This window comes from Littorina saxatilis, linkage group LG12, assembly GCF_037325665.1.
Source record: "Littorina saxatilis isolate snail1 linkage group LG12, US_GU_Lsax_2.0, whole genome shotgun sequence".
In the NCBI taxonomy this organism is placed as follows: domain Eukaryota; kingdom Metazoa; phylum Mollusca; class Gastropoda; order Littorinimorpha; family Littorinidae; genus Littorina; species Littorina saxatilis.
Window position 1 is genome coordinate 56,652,219 of NC_090256.1, and position 22,324 is coordinate 56,674,542.

Genomic DNA, 22,324 nt, shown 5'->3' on the forward strand with positions numbered 1-22,324 from the left:
TATATGATTGCAGATGCAAGTCATGTGTATCCTATGTGCCAAATATTATGCATGTCTGATGTATGATGTTGCTGTAAAACCGTTTCCTAGAAATCCATTTCCATTTGTATTTAATTTTTTTTCCGTTTATTTGTATAAGTCTCTTCAATAACTACCCAGAAAACTAGGTTATTCCATGTATTCTCCAAGTTTAATTTTACTGCCGCTCATTGCCTTAAGTCAAAATAATTCAATGGTGTGTATTGGCATTATGAAGGCAAGTCTATTTAACATAATATCCTTTCATATGATTTGCATGTTGGGTTGATAAACTTATTAATGAGGTACAGGTTTGTAAAATTTAGCTCTGTTCTGTTCCAGAGCCTTCCTCCACGCCCTGGAGGAAGAGGTGCCCCGAGGCCTCCACTAAAGACCCCAGTGACAGCTGGGGACAGTGTAAGCACTAATATTTCACCACTGCAGTATGTGCTTCAATTTGCACCCGTTCCTAATCAGCCTGTGGGTTGAAAATTACATTTAATTAAATCTAAATTATTCAGTGATACACATGACATTTAAAGAAGGATGTTTTGCACTTTTAAGTTTGAACTAGCTTTTCATTGTTATACGTACAGTTTGAACTAGTTTTTTTTTGTTGTGCTACTTTTTGAGTGACTCTGCTTTAAAATAGTAATGTATAACAAGAAAATTATCTCTCATGGCCCCAAGAGATTCAGTTAAGGTTGGGGGTTGTAATTTATATATATGTGACCACACACCAGGAATACCTTAAAATAAAAGTTTGAGCTCGGTCACAGCTGCGAGTTACTCAAATTGAAAACGCCTGTGTTTTGAGTGGGAATCCCAGACTGTAATTCTCATTGTGAAGCTTTTTTGCGCCCGTCATAAATGTTGTCCTACCTTTCTATCTATCCAGAACAGGTTTGTTTGTTTTGTTATCTTGTGTATCACTTGTGTTATGTCATTTCTGCTGATGCAGGTGTGGAGCGCATGAGCAGTAGAAAACGAGAGGTTTTTGCTTCAATTTTGAGGGCTATAAACTACCATGACAATAAGCACTAAGCACTGTCTATTTCACCAATGACTGAATGGATTGCTTTAAAACTTACTTTGGCGGAAGTCACGCGACACATATAACAAACATTTTTGATCCGCAAAGTGCTTCAGATAGTCAAGTGGAGGGCCTTTGATGGCATAGAAAGTTTGAATGAAATGACATGGGAATGAATGTTTTAGTTTGGGTACAACAATGGGTGTAATACAGAGCAGGATAATCTGTACGTAAGGTTACAGAAAGGCGACTTTGTTGCATGTGTCCACACCAGAATCAACTCCTTCGGATGTAACACACACACAGACACACACACACTCACACACCACACACACACACACACACACACACACACACACACACACACACACACCACCCTCCCAACAAACACACACAAATACATGCATGCACGCACGCGCAAGGACACACACACACACACACACACACACACACACACACACACACACACACACACACACCAGACACAAACACACACACACACTGACCACCCTCCCAACAAACACACACAAACACATGCACGCACGCGCAAGAACTCACACGCACACACACAACCCCCCCCCCCCCCCCCAGTCCGCTGGTGAATTACTTCGCCGTCTACGGTAAACCCGGCCTTTGACCTGAGGTTATTCTTGCATGTGCTCGTGTGTGTGTGTGTGTGTGTGTGTGTGTGTGTGTGTATGCCGTATGTCTGCCTCTGCGTGCGTGCGTGTGTGCAGTTGTGTGTGAGTTTGAATGTGTGTGTGTGCCCGCTGTCATCTCTAAAAATTGCACACGCTTATGTCACGAAGGATGAAAAATGACCTGCACGAAATTTAGGTTTTGAAAAATACTTGTGTTTGCACTTTTTGTCCAGGGTCATAATATTTACATTTTAATCATATCTGTTAAATATGAGTGGCTTACAAAAAAAAAAGACTCATTTTTTCATTTATATTTTATTTTTTGGGGGGGTCTGTGTTGAATTTTTCCAATGAGAAACAGCTTTAAATAGAAATGTTCTTCTGCATTTCTCCAAGCAATCTATATCTTCTTGATGTGGGTATTGTGTTTTTTTCTCAAAATATCGAAGCGATCACTAATTTCGGAAGTAAATTGTGACCATGTGTGAAGGTTAAGGTCATTGAATGATGGTGAAAATACGTGTGTCATCGAAAACTATGCTCATGGAACTAATGAAAGGTCTGCCTGTTTCCATCTCAGAAATGTGTTGATTGTGAGGAATCCAAAGTGACGAGCGCGAAATGTAGGGGGTAGGGTTGGGGATTACTGCCTGTAGTTTCATTTTTTGACCAGGGACTGGATGTTCATATTTGTACCATAGCTTCAGAAATGAATGTGCTACCACATATCACAATTTAAGGATATTTAAATATTCATAGGCATATTTTTCACATCTCTAAATGAAAAACTGTAATAGTCTTATACAAACTTCATATTCAGTTTATAAAACATTCGTCACTTCTTAATGTTCTGTACTTTTCGCGCTGCATTCCATTCAAACAATCCATGTCTTCAATGTTCCGGATTGTAAACATAATTTACCACCCTCTTAGCATGGGTTTTTATTCTTTTTTTCTGTTTGTGTTTTTGCAAAATACTGAAATGGTTACAAAATTTCGGAACTCGCCTGTGACCTTGGGTGAAGGTCAAGGTCATTGAATATTGGTAAACATATGTTTGACACCTTAGGCTATAAGTATGCAAAATATGAAAGCTCTGCAACTGTCATCTCTAAAATGTGTTGATGACTATGAATAATAATAATAATAATAAATGAGCATTTATATAGCGCAACATCATAACTTTACAATTATGCTCTTTGCGCTTGACACATTTAAAATTAAAACACAGTTATACAAGCATTTACATCTACATTCATAGTCAACAACGCTTAATTAAAAGCATACGCCATCAAACATACATTACAAAAGATTCTTCCACCAACTAAGTAATAAAAACAAATAAAATAGGTAGTGAAACACAAGGAAATAGCAGCTGAATACCCTTAATCAAACAGAACATGTTATCAACAATACTGAAAACAGTCCTAGATGTTTATATACATTATCACTAAAACAACAAATACACTACATGTAGCCTACTGATGGACTGAGAAAACAAAATCAGGGGTTGTATTTCTTGAAGAGGTGCGTTTTAAGTGCTCGTTTGAATGCTTGGGGTGACTGAGAGTGGCGGATGTGAAAGGGGAGAGAATTCCATTGTGTGGGTGCGCAGAAAGTAAAAGTGCGTTGTCCATATGTTTTGGTTTTGGTGTGTGGAATGGTAAGGATGCGACAGTCAGAAGAGGCACGGAGTTGTCTTGCTGGAGAATAGACGGTGAGGAGTTCAGAGAAGTAAGCAGGAGACGGAGCCAGAAAAGAAGTTAAAGCAGAGGATGGACAGTTTGTAGTCAGTGCGGGCTTGAATAGGTAACCTGGGTGCAGTGTGTGAAGAAGTGATGTTGCGTGATCTCGTTTTCATGCTTTGAGAATGAGGCGTGCTGCCGAGTTTTGGACTTTTTGTAGTTTATGCAGGAGGTACACAGGACAGCCAGAGAGAAGAGAGTTGCAGTAGTCAAGTTTAGAAAGAACAAAGGCACAGACAAGAGTGTTAGTTGTTTGAGAGGAGAGTGTGTGGCGAATGGTGCTGATCTTACGAAGCTCAAAATAAGCTGCTCTACAGACTAAAGATATATGTTTGTTAAGGGTCATGTCAGAATTGAAAGAGTGAATCCAAGGTTTCTAGCTGATGGTGAGAAAAGAATGTCGGTGTTGCCTATTTGAACAGAAACAGGTTGTGGAGAGGGAAATGTAGTGTTCTTCTTTTTGCACAGTAAGACTTCAGTCTTATCATCATTCAGCTTAAGTTTGTTATCGACCATGAATGTGGGGAATGCAAAATGACGAGGGCGAAATTTAGGGGGTACTGGGCTGACAAACTGCCTGCAATTTCATTTTTTTGTGCATGGGACTTGTTCATATTTTCAGCATAGCTCGAGAAATGTGTGGGCTACAACATATAATATTTCAAGGCATTTTCAATATCTCCGAGGCATTAAGTTTTACTTTTTTAAAATGAAAAATAGCCATAGCGCTACACACAATCATTCTGATAATCATCGCTCCACGGCTATCGCCAGTTTCTCTCTGACAGCATGCTGAATTATTGCGCGAATCTATCAAAACAAGAATACAGAGTTATCTCCCATATGTTTTTCGCGAGCACTGATCTAAATTTGAGATCAGTGTTCGCGAGATGAAAATGATTGCAGATTGGCCGACTTCGACAGTGATCTCCGTTCTGTTCTTCACAGTTATGATAAAGGTCAAAACAAGTCGAAATTTTGAGACTGCTGTCGGAAGGAGACCATGATATATGGTTGCATCACTCTCAACTGGTTACAGAAAAAATCGTTTGCACCGGCGCGCGCCGAAGCAAAATTTGATTATCACGTGACACTTTAGAGTTGTTTGCACAGTATACATCCGCGAAAGATAGCTCGCTCAAAACTGTCTTACATATTAATTCCTTTGTAATTTAAAAATTACACAACACCATGAAAAATCATTATCGACGATCGCGAATCTGCTTATATCCATAACACATTACGAAAAGATCTAAATATGTAAAAAAATCGATTTCCTCTCCAATCAATCAATCAATCAATATGAGGCTTATATCGCGCGTATTCCGTGGGTACAGTTCTAAGCGCAGGGATTTATTTTTTTTAATTTTTTTTATGCAATTTATATCGCGCACATATTCAAGGCGCAGGGATTTATTTATGCCGTGTGAGATGGAATTTTTTTACACAATACAGAGAAGGAAAACCAAGGCATCCTGTCAGGGATAGAATGAGACCCGAAGGGAAGTAACTCATTTTTCACCTGAGTTCAGGATGTACACACAATGTGAATAAAACATTGCAAACTTCTGCGTACACTTCTGCGTACTGTTCATTTCTCGCTGCATTCCATTAAACAAATGCATTTCATCTACTTTCTATATTTTAAACAGAATTTACAACCCTTTAAGTAGAGATTTTTTATTCGTTTTCTGTTTGTGTTTTTGCAAAATACCGAACTGGTTACACAGTTTCGGAACTCGCCTGTGACCTTGTGTGAAGGTCAAGGTCATCGAATGTTGGTAAACATTTTCTTTGACACCGTAGGCTATAAGTATGCAAAATATGAAAGTTATGCTGGCTTTCATCTCTGAAATGTATTGATGTCTATGAATGTGGGGAATGCAAAATAACGACCGCGAAATCTAGGGGGTAGGGTTGGGAAATTGCCTGCAGTTTCATTTTTTGGCATGGGACTTGATGTTCACATTTTCACCATAGCTCTAGAAATAAGTGGGCTATAACATATCACATTTTAAGGCATTTGGAATATCTCTGAGGCATTGTTTTTACTTCTTTAAATGAAAAACTCCAATAGCGCTCACAAATTCACATAAAAAACTCTATAAAACATTGCACACTTCTTTGTACAGTACATTTTTTTCTGCACACGGCTTACGATTAAGTTGGCAGCTAAATAGGCCATGACCCTCTGTCACGGCTGCTCCCTGTACTTCCCCTGATAAGGTCCCTGCTGCCAACGCTACAGGGCGCGAGCAACGAAAAGTAGCCTCGCCCCGCGCAATACTACTGCCAGCGCTCGGCGCTGCAACGTAAACAAACCCCGGCGAGGGCGATAGCTCGCCGCCAAAAGAATAAAAGAGACATGCTCGGCTTCGTCTACAATTGTCTCATTTTGAAGCAACGTACATTTATCACTACAACCAAAAAAGAAAGGACTATACATAACCTTTCCAAAGACACCAAACACAACGTACATACATTCAGACATGCGTGCCATGCATGAAGTTGAAAATAACTGAAAAGGCGACCATGTTTCAAATGTTTGTGCGTGCGAGAGGTTTTCATGTGTTTTACAATAGACTGTAAAAACACAAAGTTACTTTTTCTGTCTTCCACATCTATATATATATACGACTTGTGTCTGTCTGTGTGTGTGTCTGTGTGTCTGTGTATCTGTGTATTTGTGTATTCGCCATGCACGGCCAAAGTTCTCGATGGATCTGCTTCAAATTTGGTGGGCTTATTCAGAGAGACCCCGGACACAACCTCATCGATGAGATATTTCAACACGTGCTCTCAGCGCGCAGCGCTGAACCGATTTTGGTTCCACCTCAGCTATTTTGGTTCCACCTCAGCTACCCGGGCCCCCATACCGACACACCATAGCCGCTACACCACATCACAACGCCAAAGTTCTCGGTGGATCTTTTTCAAATTTGGACACCGTATTCAGCTACACCCCGGACACAATATCATCGATGAGATATTTCAACACGTGCTCTCAGCGCGCAGCGCTGAACTGATTTTGGTTTTTGTGTTCATTTCACCATTATAAGTAACTCTTCCTTATCTTCTCCAGTGTTTGGCGTTTATCTCCCTTCCTTCGTGTGGCTTTCCCGTTCAGTTGTAAGTTACTATTACTATTTTTAGAATGTCACTGCGCTGTCCACTGCGCTGTCCACAACGCGTCCCTTGCACCCGTAAGTTGTTCTTACTGTCAAAGTGAAAAGGTCCAATCAATTTATAGCCACGCGAAAAATACACTCTCACCTATCTCTATATATTTATAGATACAGATATGCATATATATATACGGCTTCTCTGTGTGTGTGTGTGTTTGTGTGTGTGTGTGGGCAAAAACCTGTGTATTGTAGAGTTCTGTTTGTGATGTGATCTAGCGGCTTTTGTCTGTCTGTATGTTCTGGCATGTGAGAAGCCACAGCAGATAATATAGGGCTAAGAAATAAGCTCTAAAATTCTCAATCCCGTTTGACAGGACTTCGCCTTCAAAGGTGATTGTGGTGAACCGCCACGCTGTCTGTCTCTGTCTCGCGCCGTTCACCCCAAATTCCCGTTTCTGAGTAACTATTTTTAGAATGTCACTGCGCTGTCCAGAACGCTTCCCTTGCACCCGTAAGTTGTTCTTACTGTCAAAGTGAAAAGTTCGAATCAATTTATAGCCACGCGAAAAATACACTCTCACCTATCTCTATATATTTATAGATATAGATATACATATATATATATACGGCTTCTCTGTGTGTGTGTTTGTGTGTGTGTGTGTGGGCAAAAACCTGTGGATTGTAGAGTTCTGTTTGTGATGGGGTCTAGCGGCTTTTGACTGTCTGTATGTTCTGGCATTTGAGAAGCCACAACAGATAATATAGGGCTAAGAAATAAGCTCTAAAATTCTCAATCCCGTTTGACAGGACTTCGCCTGCAGAGGTGATTGTGATGAACCGCCACGCTGTCTGTCTCTGTCTCGCGATTCACCCCGGCGAAGCCGGGTATTCCTCTAGTTGGGTATATATGACAAACACATACATGCACTACACTAGGTTTGGGTGAAAAGGGGTTCCGTCTTACCTGACACGAGTAACTGCCTCTTTTGTAAAGTAGGTATCCACTATTGTTACTCCAAGGATTCCGCACACACAGAGAATGATTCTGTGTCTTTATAAGTCGGTCAAGACTTCATCATTTTGTATACGTTAGTTAACTTACTGAGGCTCACTGCATCACACAATTTCATTGTAGTCAAATCAACGCAGTTTTTCCACATAAACAATCATGTCAAAAACACACACACACACACACACACACACACACACACACACACACACACACACACACACACACACACACACACACACTCTCTCTCTCTCTCTCTCTCTCTCTCTCTCTCTCTCTCTCTCTCTCTCTCTCTCTTTATCAGGCGTAAACATGTCATTGAGTCAAGGTAAAGTACTGTTACACCTTCTTCTGTCGCAGCACACCCTGGAGTAGAGGTGAAACAATCAGCATATGTTCTTTCATGATAACTTTCATTCAACGGTTTATCGGGATAGAAATTAAGCTGTCCAAAGTTGTTTCATTTTGTTGACATCACAAGAAGCCTTTTTGGTAGAAGTATTACAGGTTGAGGTAGCACTTGAAACTTGTTTACATCTCCAATAGTCTCTTGTAACATTTGATGCACATATACCTGTGGGGTGTTTCCCATGATCTTCATCACTTGAAATATCCAGTGAATGGTGCATGTGCAAATCAGCTGCATGTTTTTCACACTTGCTCACAAACTTGTCTTTTCTCTGTCTTTTCACTCTTTCACCACAGATTCTACACGAGTTCACACGATCACAATGTTCTTGTAAAGAATGAATCAATTCCATTGTATGATAAATAATTATTGTTTAGAATCCTTGCAGGCAACTCCCATGCTTTAACACATCACATAATTATACCGTTACTAACCAAACACAAGCCTGTCCAAACCATCGAAAATCACACGTATACAATAATAAACTAGTGCATTAGTGAACCACAAGGTGTATAAACACGCTACAGTCAGCAGTCTTTTAAGACACTCACTAACGGGACGGAACCCGACAAAACCAAGTGTTGCAGATATAACACACGTTTCTCATTCAAACTTACAAAGTTTCAACTCGGAGAGAAGTATGGTGCACAAACCAGAGCCAGAGATAAACTGTTAATTAGTGGCATCTCCCTGCCAGCCTCCAGTAAAGATAAAGAGGGCTCTTGTTTTCCCATGGGGGCCAGATAGTGCAGGCCAGTCTGGAATGCCAGAAACTGGGTCAGGGCAGGGAGGGGTGAAGCAGGCAGTGTGTGGAACTAAAGGGGAGAGTTTAGGGGGAAATGAACAGCTGTGTGCATTCCAGTCAAAGAATGCATATCTTCAATTTTCCGGATTTTAACAGAATGTGCAACCCTTTTAGTATTATAGGATTTATCCTTTTCTGTTTGTGTTTTTGCAAAATACTGAAGTGGTTACAAAGTCTCGGAACTCACCTGTGACCTTGTGTGAAGGTCAAGGTCACATAATGCTCAAGAAATAAGTGAGCTACAACATATCAAATTGTAAGGAATCCCGAATATCTCTGAGGCATGTTTTTACTTCTTTATATGAGGAAAAATGTAATTGTGCTAAGTAAAATAAATTAAAAAAGACGGTATAAAACATACCAAAGTGCTTTGAAATGTAATTTCTTGTTATGTTGTAATAGGTATAACATTCAGTGATTCACTTCCCCCGACAATTATCTAGCAAGTAGCTACTACATTCGTACCGTCAAATATTAGCCGTTATCTTTATGTGCCCATTTTCACAAAATCGGTCGACACCTGGTTATTTAAAAAAATCACAAAAAATCAAAAGTGCATGGGACTAGAAAAGTGCTCTGCAGATATGTACTGAAGACAAATGTTCTTTCTGCCACAAAAGTATTAAAAACTTCAAATTATTAAGGGCATTCTCATAGAGTGCTGAACCCGAAAAGGTCTGTTTTTGTTCAGCCAAAACTGCTACCGGTTTCAAACTGAGAAGCTCTCATCAGGCAGTCTATTGGCATAAAACGGAGAAGAATTCTCAAACTTTTATGCAAAAGAGAAAACCACATTTCTGCGGTAGGCTCTCTGCATAGAAGAGAATCTTCATTTGATTCCCCTGTAACCGTCTGTGAAGAGTAAGAAAAAGAATTTTGAAGTATCAGCAGCTGCTCTTAGTTGTTGAAGCAACGAAATAGAAATTTATAATGAGAGCGCTGCTAAAAATGCCAAAACATGCACTCGATCGCTTGTACTTTCGGCTCCGAAAGGGGATCGTGAGCAAGGTCATCAAAGTTAACAATCTCGGAAGGATTGAGGACTCACCGAGTTCTCCGATTTACACCAAGAGACTGCCTGATGAGAGCTTCTCAGCTCGAAATCAGTAGCAGTCTAGGTTGAAAAAAAAAAGGACCTTTTTAGGTTCAGCACCTTTTGAGAATGCCCTTAAATGCACTTCGGTGAGTTCTCAATCGAAGGTACAAGCAATTGAGTGCATATTTTAGCATTTTTAGCAGTGCTCTCATTATAAATTTATATACTTTTATATATATATATATATATCTATCTATATATATATATATATATAGGCAAATATTTAAAAACAATCTCCTCAAAAGTTTTTATATATGACTAAGTGCCAAAAGGTGCTCACAGAACAGAAGACGACTTTGTTTTACAATAAAAATGTTTCTAAAAACGTGTGTCTGCTGAAAATTGGTGTGTGTGTGGATGAATGTGCGAAGAGATAGTGGACATAATTTCGTGTGTCTGACTTGAACGGTTTTGAAGTTATCTTTGTTTAACTCTTACCAGTTCTGGGGTTTTAGGGCATATTTTACAGTGCTGTTGGTGCCTACTTGCCGAGTGGCTATCTGGGGTCATATTCTAAATGAAATATAGAAAGTTATATATCAAATGAAAGGAAAATGAATAAGCTTTTCATATTTGCAAAGAGAATTGTGCTATCTTTAAAGGTAAACATTTTTATGGGGGTGACAACATGATTTTTGTTGAAATTTGTACGCCCATTTTTTGGAACACGTGACAAACACAAAGAAGAAATTTTTTTTGTGTTCAGTTTATTTTAGATATGCTGCTAACTAGTCTGTTTGGGCATTCATTTTACATAACATAGCAAAGTTTTATAGAGTTTTGCTGATAAACAAAAAAGTTATTGTCACCTGAATACCGCCCCCACCCAAATTTCAAAGTTGGACGTTTCATGCCTAAGGCCCCCCCCCAAAAAAAAATATTCTGTTTACGGTATCCTGACTGACCCTATTTTTTCGCGCGACCCTAGACTTTTGTTTGGCATTTAATAAAAATAAAATAATAAAAAAAGAAAAAATTTGAAGAAAAAAAATTGAAAAAAAAATTTGAAGAAAAAAAATAAAAATTTGAAAAAAAAGGCTTTGTTTTTTGGCAAAATAACTTAAAAATATGTTTTGGAAAAAAAGTCCCGACCTACCGACCCTATTTTTTTTGCCTATGTTACCGTTAACAGACTTTTTTTTTGTTGCCTAATAATGCATTTCTATAACTAACTTATAACAAAAACCCAGCTTGTTTCAGTCATAAAGTGTGTCTTAAATATGAGTTTATCCACTGTCCGACCCATCCAATGTAAAAAAAAAATAATAATAAAATATATAATTAGATAATTGGTCAGTGGAAAACTACAGGGGGGGCATCGTAAGCTTGCTTACGATGGGCAAGGGAGCGAACTGGTAAGAGTTAAAGTCAAAAATAACGCCAAAACCGGCCATCTGAAAACGGACATCGTGATACCTCGTGTTTTGAATATGCCACAGAAAAATAACAAGAAGCACAAATGAATTGCATTTAGTTTGATTGAATGCCTGAAACATCGCTTTACAGACGAGACCAAACGTCAAATCTAAATCTCGAGAGAATTTTTTTTTTTCGATAACCGAATTTTAAGGTGTCGCACGCAAGATGTGTCGTCATCACGGCATACATTTTTCAATCGCAGATATTTACTAAATTTCTTTTTCAAAAACTCTGGAATTGATGTCGACACGTCAAGCGATAACGGTGTATCAAACTGCTGTCTTTCAAGTAATCCAGCAAAGACTGCAGAACTTTTGAACAGCATTTTTGAAAACGATTTGAAAATTTCGTCATATCTTGCGTGCGACAAAATGTTCGGTAATTAACGGTTATTTTCTTTTAAAAACAAAATTTACATGTACAAAGATCTACTTCATCTACGGAACCACGTGACACATTCTGTGTTCAAAATTTGTGAAGAAATCATGAACCACGAATGCGCTATCAAGTGTTGAAATTATGTCGTCAACATCTTTTCAGATCTTGCGTGCGACACCATCTTGCGTTCAACATAAAATGTCACTACCTTATCGAGTTTAATGGGTAAAACTAACTATTTGTTGTCTTAGTTTAATCTTCTTAATTAAAAGCGTAATAAAACCGAACTTCCAAGATGAATTTTAATTGAGATTAGCGAAAGAGCGGGCACGCAAGTCGACCTTAAAGTAAAAGAATGATAACACGAGCGTTTGTCGTGTTGTCTTGCGTGCAACACATTGTCCAAAAAGGAAAATGTATATTTTTCTCAGACGATTTTTAAGTTGAAACCTTGAAACTTCACACACATTTGGGGTTTAATCGCCCCCATGCATGGTAAAAGTCTTGTTGACCCTTGTCAGATTTCAAGGTCACGGCTGGGTCACATGTGGTTCAGAAAACGGATGAAACATATTTTTTCAGAGATTTTTGAAGCTAGAACCTTCAAACTTCAAACAACGCTTTTGCTTAATGATTGTTCAACATGGAGAATTCAAGGTTGATCCTTGAGAAATGTGAAGGTCATAGCAGGGTCTCGTGTGGGTAAAAAAAAAAAGGAAATTGTATTGAACTTCAATTTATATAAAACCAAAGTCTGGTTGATCTGTTTTAAGATTTAAGGTCAAATCTGTTATCTAAGGTCAAATCAAATAGAAATTTGTTGATGCTTAAATCTTTGAAACTTCCAACAGGTTTGAGGTTTGACAACTTCTGGACTTTGAAATCTGGTATGGTTGATCCTGGTAATATTAATTGGTCAAAACATCAAGATCAACAATTATAAAATAAGCACTTTCACCAATGTCAAGTGAGCAGTAGCAGCAAACGTGAGTCTTATAAAGATTATCACTTTTTGTGTGACCTCAACTTGACCCCTCTGAATGCTCTCAATCATGGAAATTGACCACACTTTGATTATAACCAAACAACATCAAAACTTTGGAATGTGTGAAGTTTCAAAGGTGTTGCTTAAAAGGCGACGTGAAAATGACAATTGTATGTGTCTGACTTCAATGCGACCCCGCTGCGACCTTGACGTTTGATTTTATCAACCAGACTTTCATCATGTGTGAATGACTTCAAACACTATAAAACTAGTTGAAGAAATTGATAATTTTTCAAAGTTTAAGCCAGATGGCACTGCTGTGACCTTGAAATTTGACAAACATTAACCAGGCGGTCACCTTTTTTAGAAAATATCCTTAAAGGATCTTTAACCTTACTGTGACCTTGGAATTTGATGAGGTTTAATTTAACTTGCGTAGTGTGCCAAGTTTCAAGGCCCTAGATTCAAAAACATATGAGAAAACCTCATTGAAAAATGTATATGTTTGACCTCAACGCGACCCTGCTGTGACCTTGACTTTTTCAACCAGACTTTAATCGTGTGTGAACATTATACACTAGAACTGTGTGTATTTTCAAAGCTCGTGCTATAAACGCGCTGAATAAATTGAAAATATTCCACATTTGGACCAGATGTGACCCCGCTGTGACCTTGAACTTTGACAAAGATTAACCAGCAGGTCACTTTTAATGAGGTTTTATCAAAATGCTGAAAGTATGTGAAGTATGTAAAGTCTAACTGATCTAGTATTAAAACATGTAAGACGTGACAACGACAATTTTCCAGTTTGCAAAGGAAATTTAACCTCGCTGTGACCTTGAAATTCAATGTTGTTTAATGTGATGTGCACCATACCTGGAGGTCATTATACTTTGGATGTGTGCCAAGTTTCAAAGCCCTAGCTTTAAAAACGTGCGAGATAACCTTAATGCTATGACTCAGTGCCGTTTTGAATGATATAACGAACAAAATTATCGTTATTTGTAAAATCATTTGGGTAAATTTATCTTTTCTTTTCGTAATTGGGTTCCAGCATCTGTTGTCTTAACAAAAATCACAATATCAGTCGTGTTTGTCAACTTTTATTTTTTAGCCCCTTTGTCCGCTTTTCGTGCGCACCTTTTGGCACTTAGTCATATATATAATACAATATATAGAAATTTATAATGAGAGCGCTGCTAAAAATGCATAAATGTGCACTCGATCGCTTGTACTTTTAAAGAAAAGTTAAATATAGAATTACATCAAGAGCGAGAATGCATAGAAATTACGTCGTGAGCAAGGGAGATCATCCTTTACTGTGTGTGTGTCTCCGCATATACAAAAAAAATATATACAGAATTCAAGAAACTCTTTTTCCTCTGCACCACTCCACACAATGAAAGCTGGAAAACTTTTTAAAGCTTAAAAAGCTTATTTAAACATCACAATAAAAAGTCCAAAACCAAGCCAGAATGTCGCATTTTTTTAAAAATCCAAATTTTTGGCCCGCAGGCCTTCTTCAAAGGTACACAGACCAAGCGTCTATAGTAACAACACACCAATAGAAGAAGTTTTAAAATAAAATATCAGAAGTTGTGAAAGAAACAATTGAAAGTCGGCAGAGACTTTCTACTATGATTTGTTAAAATCTCTTGGCAGAGCAAAAGAGAGAGAAAAAAAAAAAATATGTGTCCCTTCACGGACAGCCCTATTGGGAAAATCAGACCCTCCTCGGACGGGACCGAGATTTCACAGAGAATCTACTACCCCGAGGGGAGAGAGTATCAACAGAGAAATCTAGTCCAGAGGAGGACCATTGTTTTACTACCGTGACCAGACACCTGTTTCGACACTAATGTGTCTCATCAGTGGTCTGATGGTAGCTATGGCGAGAGTTGTCAACCCATGGTATCCAATCAAGAAGCGTTAACCACTCTCTGAGTGGTAGCTTCTGTTGGCATGGGAGACTACCCTCATCTGACAATCCCAAGAGGACATCTGTGAAAGGAAACACTTTGAGTTAAGGTCAAAGTGTGGAATCTAAATTTATTAAGAAAGAATTTTGAAATTTAGGCAATTAAGTTTTAACCAAGAAATTAGGTTAAAACAAGAAGAATTTGAAAAAGCCTAAAGGGAGGTAATGCTCTGTACCAGCCTGCAGATCCAGTAAAGGATACACGATATATATATATATATATTCATTTAAAGAGACAGACGGACAGAGTGTGTGTATTTGTATATTACAGGGGAGGGGCAAAAATATTGAAAATTATAGCATGTGTTACTTTTACATATTAACATTTATACAACTTTAGAGCTGGAAAAGGTGGTCAAAACATGTGTTGCAGGTGGAAGAGGAGGGTCCATGCAGCTTGCAGTTAATATTTTGTACAAACATTCAGCTGTTGTGCTGGGTGTAAACACTGTAATGTTTAACTTTTTAAGCAATAATGTGTGTGGATCACCTTCTGCATTCTGATCAGTATGAGTTTTTGCAATTACAGTATAGTTACCTGGATCATTGTGGCATCTTCTTGATCCTATCACATCTCGGACTCCATGGGCAGACGCTGTAGTGATAACAAGGGCCTTCTAAAAATAAAAAGAATTATGCAGAGAGGTATAATATAATTTTGAACAAAACCTGTTGCCATTTTTTGGGGTGCCACCGGGTAGTCTGAGTGGGGCTAGCTGCCCCAAACGGTAGTCTCCCATTCGGTAATCAATTAACCCGGGGACAGAGGTGTCGTTCACACCACTGGGAAGAGCGAACCGACTTGGGCAGAAATCCCATTGGGTTGCTCCCACTTTGAACGTCATGCACCTCACCCAGGACTTGACGTGATCAAATACTAGCTAGCCTTAAGTGGATGCATAGGCAGCTAACATTATTTACAATCTGTAGATGTCTGATGGGCATGTGCATTTTAAAGTCAAGGAAAGACATTACACAAAACATTAAAGCCATCGCCAAAACTTTACACATTCACAATTGCAAATGACAGAAAAACATTATTATGAATTAGTAGCCAGTTTTGCATTTTGCAACATTTAGAAGCAAGGAAAGAACAATTAGAGACTTTTATTCTCTAATGATTGTTAATAATCATTTGATATTCTGATTACCCCCCCCCCCCCCCCCCCCCCCCCCCCCCCGCGGGTAAGGGGGAAGAATTTACCATGCTCCCCAGCATGTCGTAAGAGGCGACTAACGGATTCTGTTTCTCTTTTTACCCTTGTTAAGTGTTTCTTGTATAGAATATAGTCAATTTTTGTAAATATTTTAGTCAAGCAGTATGTAAGAAATGTTAAGTCCTTTGTACTGGAAACTTGCATTCTCCCAGTAAGGTAATACATTGTACTATGTTGCAAGCCCCTGGAGCAAATTTTTGATTAGTGCTTTTGTGAACAAGAAACAATTGACAAGTGGCTCTATCCCATCTCCCCCCTTTCCCCGTCGCGATGTAACCTTCGTGGTTGAAAACGACGTTAAACACCAAATAAGGAAAGAAAGATTCTGATTATCAGTTTGCAAACCTGTTGACATAAAAGCACTTAATCTTTTGCAGGATGATGGTTCAAACACTGACCCAGAGGATTATGTTGAGCCAGCAAACAAAAATGGTGCTTCAAATGATGATCAACCTGAGGTAATATTGCTTGGTTTACTTTGCAACAGTACCATAGAATGAGGGTGAGGTGTTGACTACTACGACGTGACGCAATAGAGTTTTTGTTTGTCTGGTGCATGCATGTTTTTGGTGCTTTGCTTTTTATGAGTCTCCAGATTTGGATATGCGTTCAGAATAGGCAGCATGATATCCTCTGATGGATTAATTGCTGAACAGAGAACTACCACCCCTAAATAGTAAGGCCAGTCAAGCACTTGTGGATGTTCTGGACCATGCTGGCTTCACCAGAATAGACGACTTTTGGAAGTAACTCTGTCACTGCTACATGACCGTTTGGCAGAGTTATGCCGCTTTAACCTCTGACAAATATTTCGACTTCCGGCCAACACGACACTGCTCCAAGTAAACAAGCAACGAGAAAGGAGAGAAATCGGTCCAAACATTATGGGTTGCTCTTAGTGAAAGTGTGATCCTGATATTCAATACCCTGCGCACGTATGTAGTCAGTTTCTTTGAATAGAGAGTGTTGCCGTTGGTGGATAGTTGCTTGCGGATGGCCACACAACAAGCTGGGTTGGTTCATGCTAACTGTTAACGTGTGTGAGACACACCCCTTTACTAGTGACTGGCCTATAAATATAATGTCACGTGGGAAATATAAATGTCATGTGGATAAACTTAACCCACGTAACATTACAGGTAAGTCACTAGCTAGAGGGTTTTTCTCGAACACCTGTACAGGAACCACATGTCAATATTTGTCTGAGTAAAAGCAAGGGCAGGGCTTGAACACCTTTTCGGTTCTCGCAGGAAATGGTTTTTGAAAACTATTAAAACCAGAAAATCCGGTTTCTTAAAGTAAAACTTGTTTTAATATTTTTTTTATAGTTTGGATGGTTGATGGAGGAAAAATATGTATTATTTTATAATTTATTAACATACATTTTGGTACCAGGAGAGGCTGTTCTTTGCCTCTACAAGATAACAAAAAAAAAAGCCTCGGTTTCTGTGGGGCGTATGTAATTGTCCCCAAGACACCCGGCCCTGCTGCCGTGGACCCTGGGCTTTCCGGTTTTTCACTTTCTTTCGGTGTTAGCCCTGCAAGGGTACTCACTCTTTCACAACCCATACAAATCCGTCAGTTATTCCTGAAATTCGTCTATTGAGGTAATGATCAAGCTTTGATGTGTTCGGGATTGATGAGTGCATGATCCTGCATTAGCTTCTGTACGGATCGAGTCCAAAGTTGAGTGTCACAGGGAAAAAGAAATCCAGGGGCCCAGAGAAACGCTTCAAAAGACTACCGCCAATATGAAGGTATACCCGCAAAGGAACTTGAAATCTGCACCAGTGCATGACTGTGAGGACTGCATGACTGGCGTAGAGTCAACAGAAAGCCAGCCAGCCATTAGCTTTGAAGACAAACACAGAAGCCAGAAAGGAGGAATTCAGTGAAGTTAGAATGCCTTCATATCATAGGCATATCATAAGCATCAAGGTCTTGTTGATCCTTGTCAAATTTCAAATTCCCAGCAGGGTTCAGTAAAAAGATTAAAAGATTATGAATTGCTTCAATGTTTTGGAGCCTGAAAGAGCTTTGAAACTTCAGACACTTCCAAGTGTTTGGTAACACTGTTCAGACATGATCAAATAGACAAATTATGGTTAATCTTTGTCAAATTTCTAGGTCAAAAGTGTGACGTAGTGAGCTTGAAAGTTGGCTGTCATATAACCTGTAATGACAGGCTCATGATCTTGGTAGATTTTGTTTGGCTGCTTTCGTTTCTTTGTTATTTTATGTTGCAAGGGTTCCCACAATAATAATTGGTTGTGGTTAAATGAGATTTGTTGAAGAGCACTGGAGAAGGTTGTAGAAAGTCCCAGCTGGCAGTCTTGTCGATTCTAGAGTTACGAGAAAATACTTGCAACCAGAGGCTGTTATTTGAGGAGTGCGCGTTTGTTAGATGACATAATCATTATGTAGGCTATTCTGCCTTGACAAGCTACCAGTTGTGCTAAAATGTGGAAAAGTCTGGAAAGTGAGAAGACTATGCAGTATTAATGAATACATAGATGCTTGTCAAAGAGTTTGAGTAGAGTACGGTAGAATACGAGGCTGCAGTCACTTACTTGATGCTTGTGAAAGGCTCTCACTTGATGCTCCGTGCTGAGTAAAGTCTACTACAACGGTTTTGCTTGCATTTGCTGTTAGACGAGCTTTATGGATAACAAAATAATTCGGGGTTACAGACTCTACACTTGTCTGTCTGTCAATAACATTGGCGGCCAAGCCGGGATCTATACTTCCAGCCAAGGGTTCTCACTAGCAACAGGAAAGCCATTGCTAGAAGCAGGCATCTGAGGTAGCTGTTAGAGCGCTCAGTTACTCAAATTGAGTCGCTCTGTTTTGAGTGGGCATTCCAGACTGTAATTCTCATTGTGACGCCTTTTTGCGCCAGTCATAATTTTCGTCATAGCTTTCGCCCCTGACTGTTCCTAGAGATACAGATTTGAAATTGAGCCGAGAGCTTCAGTCAGTTCATTGTCGGTTTTTTGAATAGATGACAACATACACGAGGCACTTGGGTCTTTTAGCGTTCTATTTTCAAATCTAATGCTGTGTTTGGTAGTCTTTTCAGACGGTCACATTCTCCAACGGGAAGTGTGTTAGTTTATGTAATAGGAAGCGTTTTAGCCCCATATGGCACGGAATGTGCAGTGCGTTTGCTAGAGTATAGGTTTGACTTCCTCAATCCAACGGTTTTAATCTGCTTTGATGAATGGGTAACTATGAAAACTAAATAAAGTACTGATGACGAACAGAAGTCCGGACTTCTGACACAGGAGAGATGGGCGAAGCAAACCGCTTGCTGATTCAAATTTATTTAATTATTTGGCATAGTTTCAGAGCAGTTTTGAGCAAATCATTGCAGGTGTTTCCAAATTACAGTACAGAGAATGTCCCTTTAACTTTTTAAGGTCCAAATTTAGTCAGAAAACGTTCCAAAATGGCGCCTTAGGTGTACTAACTTTTAATCGTATACTTGAACCTTAGGAAACAGCATTTGAAAGTTTACAAGCAGTGATGACAGTATATAACATTTTTGAGATGCTGACTGTCTTTGTAAGCCATATGGATCTTATCTTTTTCAGGAGGTGTATGATGACTTTGATGAAAAACCACCGCCTTTACCACCGCACCCTCCTGCTGATCCGGAGGTCTGTCTCTATAGTACTATATGTTATAACCCGGAAAGACATGTATTTTAAACTTCAACAAATGCTTACAGTTAATTGCTTCTGTGTGTGTGTGTGTGTATGTTTGTGTAAGCCAGAGACATACATTGAAGTATGTCACAGTGTTGACTTGTGTTAGAAATGGATCTAATCTCAAGCTCCAAAGATAAGCTACCTTTTAAATTGATATTGTTTTTAAATCGATTTCGGAAATTTAATTTTTAATCATAATTTTTATATTTTTAATTTTCAGAGCTTGTTTTTAATCCAAATATAACATATTTATGTTTTTGGAATCAGAAAATGATGAAGAATAAGATGAACGTAATTTTGGATCGTTTTATGAAAAAAAACATTTTAATTACAATTTTCAGATTTTTAATGACCAAAGTCATTAATTAATTTTTTTGCCACCAAGCTGAAATGCAATACCAAAGTCCGGCCTTCGTCGAAGATGCTTTACAAAAATTTCAATCAATTTGATTGAAAAATGAGGGTGTGACAGTGCCGCCTCAACTTTTACAAAAAGCCGGATATGACGTCATCAAAGACATTTATCGAAAAAATGAAAAAAACGTCTGGGGATATCATACCCAGGAACTCTCATGTAAAGTTTCATAAAGATCGGTCCAGTAGTTTACTCTGAATCGCTCTACACACACACACACACACACACACACACACACACACACACACACACACACACACACACACACACACACACACACACACACACACACCACGACCCTCGTCTCGATTCCCCCTCTGTTAAAACATTTATGACTAAATGTAAAAAGGCAGAAAAACAATTCACAGGACTATGTACACATTACAGGCTTTACACGAATTCTTACATCACGTTCAGAATTGGGAATTTACGGAACATGTTTAAACAAAATTAGAATGTGTTATCAAACTGAGTTTTAATATGAAGAAACACCGATGCTATATGGACAAATATGATCTTCTTCTTCTGCGTTCGACAGACTGCACGATTTAGAGTCTCTCTCCGAGGGATGCCGCAAAGCTGGCCGTGCGGCGGAGTTCATATGCTGTTCCCCAGAGTTTTGTCTGAAGGTCCGTTCCGTCTGGCCACTGCTCTCGGCGCCTTGCTTCGTGGGAGGGACAGTCCTGAAGCATGTGGGATGGAGTTTGGTCAGCTTGACCGCACTCGCACAGGGCTGTGTCTGTTATGCCGATTCTCTTGAGATGGGCACGCAGGCCACAGTGCCCTGTGCGCAGACGGAAAATGAGTGTCTGTTGGTTTCTCTCCAGCTTCCTGATAGGGTCCTGGTCTGCACGGTAGCCACCATTTTGGGCGACCCAGTCTGCTCTGAATTTGCTGCAAACAAGGGTCTTGTCTCATCGTAGGTTGCAGGATTTGAGGGCTGGGTGAGCTGGCTGCCTTCCTTTGCCAGGCCAACGTGTGCGGGCACCCACTGGAGAGTAGTGGCTGTTCTTACAGTCAGTGTGTTAAGGGAGGCCTTGAGGGTTTGAATCAGGGGGTCAGGATCGGTCGACTCAAGGGCCTGGAGGGTCGACATGGAGTCAGTGAAGATGGAGATGCTGCCCGGTGGTTTGTCGCAGGAGGAGAGGAAGTCGGCTGCTGTTTTGATAGCAAGGACTTCAGCTCTGAAACTGGAGCATAACTTTCCGCCTGGTACCGCGAGGGACTGGCGTTCCCCATCTGTGAATCTGATGTAGATTCCACTGCCTCCATTTCTTACGGCACCATCTGCCGATCCGTCCGTGAAGACATGAGTCCATGAGCTGGGAGGGTAGAGGTCGTCTTTAATCATGGCCAGAGTCAGGGTCTTGAGAACTGTCGGCCGCTGGTCCTTTGAGGTGATGCCAAGGACACTGAGACTGACTTTGGCTTCCATCTCCTGGTCTAGCCTCCAATGTGGTGTACTCAGGTTGATGCAGGGCACCTCCGCAGGGTCGAGAATGGCCTGGTGCTGGAGTCTGAGCTCCTTGTACCGGTGGTTGAGGCTCTGGCGCTTGAGACGGTTCTTGGTGGGCTTCTCCAATTGATTTTGCAGGGGGTGTGAGGGCAGCCGTCGCATCTTTTCTCCCTGCATGAGAATCTTGCGGTCTCGTCTCTGTTCTAGGGGCTCTACGTCTGCGGTCTTTTGCATTTCTGTGATCGGCGTTGTCTTCATGGCACCTAGGATCAGGCGCAGCCCCATGTTCTGGACTTTCTCTAACCTCGTCTTGTTGGTCTTTGCTGCTGTTCCCCAGGATGTTGAGGCATACTCCATGGTTGGCCTGACTGCTCCAGTGTATACCTGCATCAGGATGCGGGAATCAGCACCCCATGTAGTTCCTGCCAGCTTTTTTAACACTGCCAGTTTGCGTACCGTACTTTCCGGGTGACAAGGCGCTTTGTTATCTAAGACGCACCCCCTTCTTTTTAAAAAAAAATTGTAATCCAGTCACCCATTGGACGCAGGGGGCCAATAGGGCGCACCAAAATGACCCAGTTTTTGCCATGAGAGGTGGTTCCCCTGTCATATCTGAGAGAGGAAACACTTCCTGCATCGGGGTCAGTGACCGGTCAGTGACCAAAGGCATTGTGATAGCTGGGTGGCCTTGTTAAAAGACACGACCTTCTTCCCAGGGGTCAATGACCCAGTTTTTGCCATGAGAGGTGGTTCCCCTGTCATATCTGAGAGAGGAAACACTTCCTGCATCGGGGTCAGTGACCGGTCAGTGACCGAGTTTAACAGAGTGGAAATCTGTGTGTGCGGCCAGATCAAAGGCAGGGCAGTACCTAGTAGCTGAAACAT

At 40.1% G+C, this 22,324-nt stretch overlaps 1 protein-coding gene and 1 long non-coding RNA gene across 2 annotated transcripts in view; both read left to right on the top strand.

Annotated features, from left to right (window-relative positions):
- Positions 1-22,324, top strand: part of LOC138983143 (uncharacterized) — a 210,632-nt gene that overhangs the window by 61,516 nt on the left and 126,792 nt on the right. Inside the window, exons 3-5 of the mRNA XM_070356552.1 lie at positions 361-435; positions 16,236-16,316; positions 19,452-19,517. Of these exons, the coding sequence (XP_070212653.1) occupies positions 361-435; positions 16,236-16,316; positions 19,452-19,517 (222 nt within the window). The remainder of the gene's footprint in view (positions 1-360; positions 436-16,235; positions 16,317-19,451; positions 19,518-22,324) is intronic.
- On the top strand, positions 7,132-11,155 carry LOC138982339 (uncharacterized). Its single transcript, XR_011460848.1, has 2 exons — positions 7,132-9,903; positions 9,936-11,155. It is a non-coding gene; the product is annotated as an uncharacterized lncRNA (long non-coding RNA).